This window comes from Mchenga conophoros, linkage group LG22, assembly GCF_057382185.1.
Source record: "Mchenga conophoros isolate Kocher_MC1m ecotype Shallow Benthic linkage group LG22, M_conophoros_male_GT1.1, whole genome shotgun sequence".
Classification (NCBI taxonomy): domain Eukaryota; kingdom Metazoa; phylum Chordata; class Actinopteri; order Cichliformes; family Cichlidae; genus Mchenga; species Mchenga conophoros.
Genome location: NC_140546.1, coordinates 15,485,619 through 15,499,017, shown reverse-complemented (window position 1 = coordinate 15,499,017; position 13,399 = coordinate 15,485,619). Strand labels below are relative to the sequence as shown.

At 40.2% G+C, this 13,399-nt stretch overlaps 1 protein-coding gene across 6 annotated transcripts in view; it reads right to left on the bottom strand.

The window, feature by feature from the left end:
• ubap2l (ubiquitin associated protein 2-like) overlaps positions 1–13,399 on the bottom strand; it is a 30,368-nt gene that overhangs the window by 16,083 nt on the left and 886 nt on the right. For 4 of the 6 annotated variants that reach the window (XM_085261619.1, XM_085261623.1, XM_085261620.1 and 1 more), the window contains exons 2-18: positions 12,809–12,946; positions 12,061–12,135; positions 11,356–11,466; positions 9,363–9,537; positions 8,207–8,308; positions 7,985–8,030; positions 5,501–5,545; positions 4,661–4,767; positions 4,335–4,394; positions 4,171–4,223; positions 3,786–3,871; positions 3,185–3,365; positions 2,753–2,951; positions 2,189–2,529; positions 1,597–1,769; positions 368–488; positions 12–51 (exon numbers count right to left, since the gene is read on the bottom strand). In XM_085261619.1, coding sequence (XP_085117745.1) covers positions 12–51; positions 368–488; positions 1,597–1,769; positions 2,189–2,529; positions 2,753–2,951; positions 3,185–3,365; positions 3,786–3,871; positions 4,171–4,223; positions 4,335–4,394; positions 4,661–4,767; positions 5,501–5,545; positions 7,985–8,030; positions 8,207–8,308; positions 9,363–9,537; positions 11,356–11,466; positions 12,061–12,135; positions 12,809–12,904 — 2,011 coding nt within the window. In that variant the 5' untranslated portion in view covers positions 12,905–12,946. The remainder of the gene's footprint in view (positions 1–11; positions 52–367; positions 489–1,596; positions 1,770–2,188; positions 2,530–2,752; positions 2,952–3,184; positions 3,366–3,785; positions 3,872–4,170; positions 4,224–4,334; positions 4,395–4,660; positions 4,768–5,500; positions 5,546–7,984; positions 8,031–8,206; positions 8,309–9,362; positions 9,538–11,355; positions 11,467–12,060; positions 12,136–12,808; positions 12,947–13,399) is intronic. The other 2 variants (XM_085261622.1, XM_085261624.1) reach the window with 1 other exon arrangement.

Genomic DNA, 13,399 nt, shown 5'->3' with positions numbered 1-13,399 from the left:
CAGACGCTTACCTTCCACGGATTGTGCTGCCTGTATTGAACTGAAGCCATTCTGTAAAACCAACAATGAACGTGAGCTCACAGGTTTCTATGGAGACAGGCCATTGATAAAAAGCTGAAGCTTATTTGATACGCAGATATCAAATACAGGCCATGTTTAAAAACCACTAGCACTTTACAACGAGAACAATGGAAAACAAAAGAATTTAGAAATATAAGAGTAGAGTTTATTTTAAAAGGCTTTTGCATAACAGAGCAGGTGGTAGTTGAGCATGCTGTCCCCAGTCACTCCTCCTTTAATACTTCACTAAAAATGGGGTATTTAACATTTTAGTAGATCAAGTGAAAGAGGAAAGTGTTGGCTTTACCTTGGGCTGCAAATCCTTCTGAGGGGAGGAGGAGACTGAAGGAGGGTAACGCCGTGTTTGAGATGGTCTCTGATCATACAGGTCCATCTGGCTGGAGTTGGAGAGAACTGGAGTTGACTCACTGCAGATTGCAATGAAATGGACAATCTCAAAGTTAATTGGGTTCAATTAATGGTTCTGACTTGAATACTGATGATAATTACAATTTAATGAGTTTTATAGACTGGGACACACACCAAAAATTGATCTAACCTTTAAAGAAGTGCTGAGTAAAACAGAGTGTGGGGAAAAAATAAAATCAACATCAAAAGCCAAATTCTTAAAAGTCCAGTTATAACTGGTAAAATAATTCAGTATTCCTGGCAATCAGAAAAGTATGCAAACACTGTTGAATAAGCGGTACAAAATGTTAGACTTTATGAGAGAGACAGGCTCGACTAAAACCCTGAATAGAAATTTGTGCGTCAACGATGGCAGCTAGCCTGCCTGCCCACAACTGGCAAACTGAGTTGTTGCACTGATGCATCCCCACAGGTGAGGTTCACAACATGTTTTGTGCATACATTGTTGTTATCTTAGCACTGTATCAATATTGTTTTGATGTGGCTCCTGCTCTGGTGGGATGAGCTAGAGATGTTGATTGAGCATGCACTTTGGACTGCTCCATTAAGTTTCATGACTGTGCACATGCAGACAGTAAGTATAACTTGTGGGGACAAAAGAATTTTTAAGATTTTGGGGGGCAAAGTCCCCAAACTTAAGTTTAAAAAAAAAAAAAATCTGATTTAACAGGTGATTTAATAAATTATACACATCCAAGTTCTATTTAAAGTTATAGCTCTCTTGCCATTTAGACAGCAGGAGCAGCAAAATAAGAAGAACAACAAATCCAACAAATAATAAGCAGCGTGATATTGCATAGGCACGCTTAATAAGTGCCCAGAAGCATTAGCAAAATGACTGTCAATGAACAGGACTACAAAGTCAAGAAAAACTTTACTCCAGAGAACCGTTCTTGAATCAAAAACAAAAATCTGTCATTCCACAGCGTTCTGTGTCAACATAAACTTTCTAACATGAACTATCCTTATGTTGGCTGGTTGCACAGCAGATGGCACAACACTGAGTACAACTAGCAGGTCTGAGAGGAAGGTTTTTAAGAGTACTGTCCTCCATTCAAGCTCTTCCTGTTTACGTACAGGAAGAGCTTTGCTTTGGGAAGTACCAACCTGCTGGGGCTTGTGTAGAGACTGTTCTGGACCTGGTTGCCTGGTGTTGTGGTGGCAGAGGAGGACTCGTACTCTGGTAGAACTGGTTCAGACCCAAACTGCAGCGCTCCAAACTGAAGATTCAGGCCTGAGATGTCTGTTGAGCCAGGCATCTCCACTGCCATTGCTGGAATCTGAGTAAAGACAAAAGCAGTTTGCTTTCTTTAAGGCCACAAAGACTGAAAGCTTGCTTTCATACATAAGACACAAACTCTACTGGTGTGCTATTTTAATTGGATATCTGTCTGCCTCAGACAACTAGATCGAGTATTGGTGACAACACAGCAATCTATGAGGAAGATCAATTCAGTTCAACGCAATTCAATTCTGTTGTTCTATGTTTACCACACAGCAATGTGGGCAATCTAACACAGGATGAAAGAAGCCAACAGCAAATTGTCACCTGTTTTGGAAGCATTTTCACATCCAACGCACAGATTTTGGCATCATATTGGAAGAGAAAACATTTGGATCAGTGCATCCCTACATGAAACCAGTCTGTTTTCAATAGCTTCTATCGGGCACCTTTTCAAAATCTCTTATTAAAAGTCACCTTTGTATTAATGGAGGCCCTCTTCTTCTGCTGTTTGATTTTGTGTTGCTGCAAAGGCAGAGGACTTGAACCCTGGGCATCTGAGGAGCTTGGGGAAACTTGTTGACCTAGAGAAGGGACTCCAGCCATTTTAGGAAGGGAGGAAGCAGGTGGAGGCACCACATGGGGGGAGGATGTTGTTTGTTGTGGTAAGGAAGATGATGAGGAGACAGAAGAGGAAGGAGGCAGGCCTTTGTCCTGCAGGAAAACATCCAACATGGACGAGGTTGAGGTGGTGGCCTGGTAGGGCTGCCTCTTTGTAAAGGGCGTATGAATTGCAGACTCCGGTTGAGCCTTCATATCTAGACAATAGTGGGGGGACAAAAGTCAGAAAAAATAAACTCAGCAGGTATTTTGTGGTACTGAAATTGAAGAAAAAAAAAAAAAAAAGAAGAGTAAAAAGCTCAATTATAATCATTATGAAATATACCACTTCACATATTACAGCAAGGCATTTAATAACAATAGCATTTAGTGTGCAGATAATTTATCTTCAGAGTAATTTAAAAAAGGCTCTCATCTCACCATATTGTCCCAGTGAGGCAGCACTGGTGTCCCATGATGAAGGGGTTGTGTTGGGGGGTCCAGTCTGGGAATGCTGGGCTGCCAGCTGGGCCAGTGCCTGGGCTGTTTTATACTGCTCCAAAAACTGGGACCCAGTGGTCCCTGTGCTGGCTCCTTTAGGTTCCCCCACTTCCCCAAAACCCTTGCTCAGCATGCTGACCTGCAGTGTTGGTAGAAGAACACAGACCATTATTCCAACTGAATAAATACTTGAGCCACAATAATGCAGTTATGCCGCGATATCACTATACTCGCCCGTGTTCTGTGTGGTGAGGAAGTGGTGGACTTATCAACGTTAAAAGATGATTTGCATTAGTGAGCTATCTGAGAGGCAATGTACATTTAACTGCAGTGTTAGGAAAAACTGCCATGCTTTGTTCTTTAGAGTCTCACCATGTTGTGCTGGGTGTAAGGGGTGCTGGAGGATGTTTGAGAGAGGGGCACTCCTTGCTTGGAGTTGCTGAAAACCAGTGACTGGGACAAAGAGGGGGGCTGGGTGGCCTCCATGGGGGCATTTTCTGTCTCTGAGGAAGAAGATGGTGGAGTCTTCCCAAGGAGCACCGCGAGATCAATCCTATAACAAGAAATTTAAAAAACCATTCATTATGATACCTATAAAAAGTTTCAATAAAAATAGGTTAATTATTGTAAAGCTGCATTCATTTTCATTGTTTTCTTGATTAATCTTTTTTTACTATTTAAATTCAACAGAAGTATCAAGTGAGCGATATTAACACTGCTCGTTTTTGTCCAGCTAGCAGAATAAGTAATTAAATATTTGCATATTGTCTTGATAACTAACAGTACAAGCATATGGCCAATAATTCTCTGAACATCAACTCATTCATAAATCAGTTGATCAAGAAATCAATTATAACCTTGTCCACAAAAAACAGAGAAGGTTACAAAACAGTGACTGCTCTTTTTCTCTTCATCAATTCCCAGAAAAGCAATTTGCTCAGCAGCAGTGTAATAAATTGTGTAAGTGACCCACCTCTGTCCCTTAGTGATGGTAACATTCTCTTGAGGCGGAGGCACTGACGCTACACTGGAAGCTGTGAATATCTTGGTCTCTGAAAGCTGCAGAGGAAAGGAGAGCAGAAGATGAAGTTTTAGTTCTGTTCAAGTGTGCAGATCAGAATCAGTTCTAATCTACTTTCAGCTGCTCCCTTATTCTCAACGGGTCGCCACAGCAGCTCCACAAGTTTGATTTAGTGGGTTGACGCAAGTTCCTCCTGGCAAGGTACGAGCAAATATGTAAACCACTACACCATGGAGCTGCTATCACCATCATTAATACTGAACTATAACTTCTTCGAGGACAATGTACTGTTTTTGTTAAAGAAATAATGTGATTGAGGTAAAAATAAAACACTCACATCTTCATTCCAGTCCTCAGTGCCCCACTCCTCTGTGGCAGACCTCCAGGCACCTGTGAGTGAAAGAGAAACAGTTCAGTGATTTCACGTTGAACAAAGAACTTCAAACAGAATAAGGAATGCAGAAAAAAAAAAAATCAAGAGGGGAGTGAAGACAGGTTTACCAGGAGCAGAATCAAACTTGGGTGGATAATTTGTTCCCTCTCCTGCAGAGTATTCCAACCCTGGAGACAGAGACCGAGGTGAGGAGATTAAAGCTAATGTAGAGTTACCAGAGGAAGTGATCATTCTTTAGTCAGAGCATTACAATATGTCTGAAATGTGTGTATGTCTCAACTATCAAGCAAACCATCCTTGTAGTCTTTACAACAAGAGCTTCTTTGGCAAGCTAACCATGCTTTTTAAAATAGTTTGGATGTTAAACAGATGCTGAATTGATAAGATTAACTTCTCTTATTGGAGGGTGACCTTTGTGGATAAATTCACTTACTAGCTCCCTCCTCTAGCTCCACGCTTCCTGTGTTGTTCCAGGTACTGCCCCCTCCGTAGTTTTCTTCTGTCTGAGCTGGCTCCGCATAGTCAGCAGGGTTGAATGTTCTGGGAAACATAGTGATAAGGAGTCAAGAAGTGAATGAATGGACTAATGACTTCCCCAACAACTGAAGGAGTGTCTGCATAAGTCACAGCTACTACCTACTCACCTACTAGAGGTCAGCCCTGTTTGAGCAGAAGCAAACGCTCAATTAAGTTTTAATGAGGTGCACACCACAACTGATTAAGGTGGTTGTCTGCTTGCAGTGGTCTTTTGACATCATTAGGCTTTTTACTTCATAAAACACTTCAGAAACAAAACCAAATTTGCAACAGGAAATGATATGTAAAAGAAATCCTAAAAAAAAACTTGGTTAAAGCAGTGAAACTACCATTGTTGTAGTGGGGAAGCATCTAAGTACTGTTTTAGTTTTTCAACGACTCTTTCCTGGCAAGAAACATCTTTCATTATTTTGACACATCCATGTATGCTGAGGAAATTACAGCTGGTGCAGCCTAGCAACATGATCAAGTGCAACACTTTTCTTTTGAGTGAAGCCAAGCCAAGCAGCTTTCATTATTTGTCAAAGATCCTTCCTGTGCAAATCAAGATGCATTTATAGCTTGGATGAGCATATTAAATGACAAATTTTAAGGGAAGGCCATATCCATTTGATATCCTATTAATAGAATGAGGTGTTTTAATGTCTGCTATTACATTATCCTATTTTATAGCACTCAAAGGCTCCCTAAAGAAAGCAAGAACACCACATACACACACAAGAGGCGATGCACTCACCTCCTACTGCCTGCAATATCATATCTGGGCCCCTTATCATTCTGGCTTTAGAAGAAAAATAATGGTAACAATTACAAGATGAACAACAAAGTAAAAGAAAAAGCTTTTTTTTTTTTATCCACCACCACCATCGACAGCTACAGCAGCGTAAGCAAAAGGCCTTCAAGCTGCTTGAGCCAGTACTTTAATAACAACTCTGCTCCAGTCAATCACTCTTCAATGCAAAGCAAGCCAGTGTGCTTTTAGTCATAGTGGGTCAATACACAAGAAACCCAGCTGAACTGACGTATAGGCTTCATAAATCAGCCGCAAACAAAAAACAGCTGGTAGATGATGGCAGTTAGCAGTTTCATCGACACCTTCAATCACACAACTACATGAGCTCAAAGCTATTGTTGAACACACGGTGCATCGGTCTGCATAATAACTCCATCCATCTCAAATCACACAGTCTCTTGTTTAGTCTCACTCTCATTTACCTAATAAGTTGAGAATGTCACATACACACTCTGTGATAACTCTGTACAGCGCCAAATTAACTGCCTCGATTCTGACAAACACCCCACCAAAGCAAACCTACACTTTTACTACAGTTTTTACAGCTGTAAACATATATCAGCCTGTTTCATTGGGTTTCTATATATGTCAACATAAAATGATCCCATATGTGTGAAACAGAGTGGATTTCAATCTCTTCCCTCAGTTTCTTTTCTGCAGACAAAGAAAGAAATTAGTTGAATGCAACACCAGAGGAAAAAAAAAAAGTCAGTTGTAATGTGGGACTTTAACGGTGTTCTCAGATCCGAGGTGCGAAATTACTTTCTGCCCTTTTAACCTGGAAAACCTTGTCTAAATAGACACTAATCAATAGGTGATTTAAAAAAAATGGGGTTATGGAAACAAAAATGGGTGGTGGGTGGTGTGACATGATTTCTGTCCAGAAAAGACAGGAAAAAACCCAAAGATTACAATTTGCATTTCTTAACAAATGGATAGGTGTTCAATTCAGTCATTTTAACACACCTTGAACCAGGCTACATTAGTGATAAATCCAGTCTTCATGTTACCAAAATCTGGGTTGCCGGTTTTAATGTGGCTCCATTAAAGAGACTGAAAGCACTATTACTTCACAGAGAGACTCACACATGCAGATAATAACCAAATCATCTACCAACTTCCCTTGAATCATCTAAACCGTCACATCAACTCTGAAACAAATCTATCTGATCAGCTTATTCATTGGTAATTAAGTGTGGTACTCATTTCCCTTTTAAACCCGAGTATTAATTTTTGGGTTTAGTTCAATTTCAATGAAATCTGAAAGCAAAATGTGAGGTGAATAGCATACGTTGCCTATTAAAAGCATAAAATATCAGTGACGCACATCTACAAGCAGGTCTGAAAATCACCATCTTATCACACAGCAACAAGTACTTTATCTGCTTTAAGGCAGTTTCCTTTAAAGCCATGCACACTTCTCTCAACAAACATTGGTGCAAAGCTGGTAAACAGTGTCTGCCAGCATCCAGAAGCAAAAGCAATAACAGAACTATTGTGTGCTGACGGTGAGGACAGTTTAGGTAACACAAAAACGTCTCAGCCAGCACTTTAAAACATTAGCCCCAAATCTGTATGAAAAGCGTATTATAGTGTTTGAGTATGCAAGTCAATATCTAGGTCAACACTCAAAACAAACACAGCCAAGACTGGAACACTTCCACAGGCTCAGAGAGCACAGACCATAAAGATCCTACTGCAGGTTATCGTTTGCACCATCATAGAGCAATTATTTTACATTCTAGTCATTCCCATAGGTTAAAACCATGTGCAAGTATGCTTTTTGTTGTATTGATACAGCAGCTTCAAAACACACTGTTTTTGTAAGAACATCAGATTCAGGCTTCTCCAGCAAGGGAGCCATTCAGTTAGGACGCACACACATATACACCCAGAGTCACATCATACCTGACTGCTCACAACCTAATCCAGGAAATGTCTTATGACAGCACAAGTCTTACTCATACACTGCCCAATTAATGACAATCAAATGAGTCGAGAAAGCCATCACAGTCAGCACAAAAAGCATTTCCTCTGTTTTGACACCTAACTGTTCAACTGACATGCGTATTAACTGCACCCTTTTGCGCTCAGAGAGACTAAAGAACACAAGCAAAACAAACTGAATAATCCTGCAGCCTGGGGCCAGAGAGCTTAATATAACTGTAAAGCTAAACCAGCTCGGTCCCTGACAGTCTTCTTCATAAATCAATCCAAATATTACTCTAAATAAAATCTTTAGAGACTGCAAACTCTGAAGAGAGATATTCAGCCCACGCTGTTCCGTCCCATTGGCTGATGTATGTCCTCCCTCCTTTGGATTAATGCTAAACAATAGGCTGGGGTCCTGCTCTCTGGTGACCATAGCAACAGGTAAAAGTGGAACAAAAGGCCTTCTCGATTTAGGCAATGCAGGTATTCCCTTACCCCATGCCCTGTGCCGAAAATCTGCCTCCTCGCCGTCCAGATGCTCCTGGGGACAGAACGAGACTGTGTGTCAGTTTCTCAGTTCGACAAATCTTGCCATAAGAAAGGAAGCCAGCAGATTATGTATGCATTGCAAAAAAAAAAAAAATCCCAAAAATCCCAGCTACCCCTTGTTTTGATTAGACACACGTCCTTCAAAGAACAGTAAAGAGGATTACTTACCAACTGCTCCCCTTCCTCTGCCTCTTCCCCTTCGGCCTCGCTCTGCACCTCTTCCAGCTACTCCAGTCTTGCCTCCGTCTAAGCCATTCTCTTGGCCACGAACTTGAGTAATGAAGAGAGAGCAAATGGCTTCAGATTTCGACACAATAGCGCGTGCAAAAACAGCAGACAATTAAATAAAACTTAATGTTTGAGAACCTTAACAGCCCCTCAGATAGAATCAAAAGGACAGACAAAGGTGCTGGCTCCCCTTTCCTATGACGATGTATGCAGTTTAAATAAGTTCTAAAAGGCTTTCTTGCACTTTTATTTTTACAGAATTCTGGTGCACCTGTGCAACCTTTCTGTATCCAACTTCATCTAAATGACGAAATAAGCCAGCAAGCAACTGTTCATGCAAACCATACATTTCTTTTCTGTTCATGCAAACCATACATTTCTTTTCTCAATGAACCCCTTTAGGCAACAAAAGCAAAAAGCCTTTTTTACAAAATGACTCGATAAACTTGAGTCTGACAGAGCACAGGCATGACTCAAATTAACAGCATTCCTTGACTTGTGAAACATGATGAAATTCAAAGAAAAAAAATCTTTCAGGCTGTACATTTACAGCATGCAATTTGATAAAATAACCACCTTGTTAGTGACCATTTGTTCAATGATTTCTTTTCAGAGTTGAGGGCAAAATGTTTGTTTGTTTTTTTAATATTCTGCAGCAGCCAAGCTGACCTCTTCATCTAAACCTAAATCAAACTAAAGCCAAAACTAAAGATGTAAAGACCAATAAAAATAAACAAGAACTGCAGACAGATACAATAAAGGCCTGGCAAAAGATCACAATGAAGGTCCACACTCTGGTAATCTCAACTGGCTCCACACTTCAAGCAGATCTTGACTTCAACAGAGCCTTAAATAACCAGAAAATTATAATGGTATTTGTTCAATTAAATCTGAGCCTCTGTAAATACAGGACTGTGTATAAAAATGACAAATTTCTCAATATTTTTGTTCAATCCCTTCATACTTGAATTCAAGGTCAGAAAAATCTATTGTGTTGGCAGACACACCCATTTGTAAAAACTGAGTCACTGACTAAAGTTTCCAGATCAAACTGTAGAAGAAGGCAAATCAATGTAAGGATGAGTTAAAGACTTACACTCTCGTCCCCTGCTAGCGCCACGTCCCTTGCGTGGAGCTCCACCTCTGCGACGTGCTGCATCCTTCTCGCCTCCTTTCTCTCTGTTCTCTTTTCCTTCGTCTCCAGTTTCTGCCTGGCTGGTCTCCTTCTGACCTGACACCCCTTTCTTCTTTCCCACCATTTCCCAGGAGTCCTTAAGAAATACATAAATATAGCATTACAATGATGCTCGTCTAAATCAGAATACTACAGAACTGATTGTCTTGGCACATTTCACTAAGATGGAAAACACACACTGAAATGGATGAAAGGTTAGTTGATATGGTGATGATCTGAATTTTTTTTTTCCACTGTTAGAGACCCTCGGCCAAAACAGGAAACTATGTGACCATTACGGCCTTTTCATAGTTTTCTGACGAATATCTCTTCCTTTTCCATCGGTTGCAGCAATATCGCTCTGTGCCATCTGGAAAATGTGATGCTACCACACTTATGCATCATACAAAGACCTGTAAAAACGGACCTGTTTGCAGATGTGTGCCATGCCGCTATACACAGAGATTAACAACAGGGAGCATAAACTGCCACTAAGCTTACGTATGTCTGAATCTGATTGGGATCGCATTTCACATACAGTGCATTAAGAAGCTGTTTAGTGGAAGCTGTGGAAGCTAGTTGAAAATCACAATTGGAAATGTTGTTCATTTTATTTATTCCCTACCAAGCCGTATAAATCAAACTCCTTTTAAAGTCTTTACTCCAATGAACCAGTATTTGACAATCCAAAGGGCATAGCATCTCTTGATCAGCTGTGATTAATGTGTAACGGCAAGATACTGTTCAAAGTCTTACTCTAGTTTCAATTTCTCACCATGTTCTACAAGTCAGATTATTATTCAAGCTTTTATGTTATTTTTTGATAACTTATAGATAAACATTACACACATTTAAGTAGCCAAATAAAGATAAGATATGTTATCTGTGCCATCCGTTTGTCTGTCTGTTAGCGACACTGCAACAAACGTACCAAGCAGAATTTCCTAAAACATCGCAGAAAGAAGAACCCAAATATTTTTATGGAAACTAATAGGAAGCTTATGCCCTGTGAATGCAGTCTCCACTTCAGGAGATGACTGCCCTCCTTCAAGTCCCCTTCTGGTTTTCAACAGGTCAGTGACAACATACTTAGGGGATGCAAAAGAGGCACATTGACAAAGAAAACACAGAAAATGTACACAGCTGCAGTACCCACTTTCAACAGGAAAATGAATGCACAGTCGCCCAGTAGAAGACAATCCGCTTCCAAACAATCACAGCCTGACTCAGACTGACTGCAATAACTCTCAGACAGATTGGCAAAGGTTTGAAAATACTTGCTAACTAATTTATAAATGTAGAAAGATTGCAATCAATCAGCACTGACAAGTGCTGTACGTCTGCAATGAGTCTCTTTGCAACTGGGGACTTGATTCAACTGGTTGCCAACTTGTTGGATTCTGGTTATGTTCCTATACAAAAATGCAAGGTTCCCATGCACCTACTAAACTGCCGTCCTGCAGCAACTCCATCACTATTTGTGGAGGAATTTCTGAATGTGCGTTTCAGACCTATGAGGTTCTGGCTTGAGTCATTTAAAAGTAAATGTGAACTTCTTTGTATCTAGACAGCAAAAGACGACAGCAGATTTACGATTTTTAATGATTTATCTGTTTAGTGCTGTATCGCTGTACACAACCGCATTCAATTGAAAACTGATAGACTGGCGCCATCTTATCGCCCTGCTCATGCATCACAGTCACTTTGAACATGGCATCTGACCGTTTGTGGTACCCATCTTCAAAGCAACCATTTCAAAGGCTGCATGTTCATTGAACCTGGTCACAATAATTTTAGTTGTGCTGCTGTCTCCAACCACTGTTTTCCCTGATGTGATTGTAACATCCAGTGTGGCACTGATTTCACAAGAATCCGGCGCTCACAGCACAAGCCTTCACACAAAGCCAATACTCACAGTGTCTGGGCTGCCCTCCAGCAACACGTTGATGGCTCTGTTGACATCCCCGTTGCAATCATGCAGTGCGATCATAGACTCATCCTGATCCTTGCCTGTGATGTCAATCAGCTGGAAAAGGAGGGTTTTCACAATCAGACAGAGTTGACCCATGACATCTCTGTGTCATTTGTTAAAAAGTAAACTATTTTAATTACACTTAGAATAAAAATCTAATTTTATCAAAAGGTCAGTATAGAGGGTTAACTACATGCTTGCTGAGATTCAGCAGTTGAGTAGACATTCAGTAACTTTGTAACAAGACCATAGGTAACCAACAGATTGTATATAAAGTTAATTTTCTATGAATACTCTGACTACATCCACTTGTTTTAGTTCCTAAATAAAGACACTGATCTTTGAGAAGTAAACTCTCTTATCAGAAGGTGACGATGACTTGTTTTTTGAGTTTTCTGAACTTAGATGACAATGAGTGTGTCAAAATTAATGATTTGATCATTAAAGCTGACAGGCCTGATATCATTTATGGTTAAATCCTGTATATGTTCACTTAAAAAAAAAAATCCTAACACAAGAGACATACATGTCTATTGCCAAGCACAATAAATGATACAATATAACACGTGTCAATAAATGAAGTGATGCAACTACAAAAGGAGCAGGAACACCTAAACAGCAGGACAAAAAGAAAGTGCATCTGCTCACCTGTTTGACCTTTTCTTCAAAGTCATCATTGTGATCTGAAATCATCTGTGCGAGTCGGATCTGCTCTGCGGTAGCCTGTTCCAAGAGAGTGAAAAAGATCCAAGATTTGCATCAGCAAACACAGGATTTGCATTGTTGAGAAAACATAACATTTAGATGTTAATAGAATCTGTAGCACTAAAGTTATTATTAAAAATTGAAAGCACCTTTGCATCCACTTCAGGTTTACTAATTGCAACTAATTTACCATTTTCAACAACAACTACAGTGCTTAAAAAATGCTAACACTTGTAAATAACCCTTTTCACACAACTACTATACCACAAACAGTAACCACCGTCTTTTTACTGTTATCATCAAACCTGCATATTAGTTGGTCAGACTGTGTTCCCTATTGGGTTTTCAGACTGAAGCCGTGATCCCAAAAGCTCACAATCAGAGATTTTGTTCTCGACTTGTAATTACTCAGCAGCATCACCCCAACTTATCCAAAGCTTTTATAGTGAGGATGGCATCATCTGCAAAAGCCCTTTACTCAGTAAATAAAGACTTAGTTTTGACTGAATTTTTAAAGTTATACTTATCTCAAATCTAACTGTAACAAGTATGTAACTTTGTAGCTAAAAACTTGTATGTAATTACGAGTTGAAAAAAGAAAAGAAAAAAACCCTTGTCTGAGTATATTCAACCTTGGTGCATATCACAGAGCATCTGGGCAGTGTGACAGGTGGTGAGTGTGAGAGGGTACCTGAGGCCTCTGCTTGTGCTGTGTCTGGCTCTGTGTCTGGCCCTGTGTCTGCTCCCAGTTGCCCCGGGCTCGGTTCCCGCCCATGGACGTCATCATTTACAGTATATACAAATAACAGTATTTACAAAGGAATAACACCTGAGAAGAGAAGGGTGAGAAGGAGTGTTAGAAGGGCTTGTGACCTACTTATGTCGCGCACACGTATGGTACGATACCACTTCCTCAAACTGCCTGGTTGCTTAATGGTTTGCTGGAAGCTGGCAGTGATATCACCTTTGTTCCCAGACCATGTCTTAAACCAAGGCCACCCGAGGGAGGACAAAAAAGGGAAGAGCTCCTTAGTAAACTGGGTGCAGCTGCACACAAGGAAAACGAGCACTAACTTATTTACCACTCAAACATGAGGCAACACTTTATGCATCAAAACAGCCTCAATGCTGAGGTAAATCTAGATTACCAAACAAGCGAATGTCTTTAAAAAAAAACAACAACAAAAAAACAAAACAAAAAAAACCAGACATATATACACTTTGGAGAACACCAAATGGGGAAAGACAACATACAATCTCACACAGTATACTGTTAACCTTG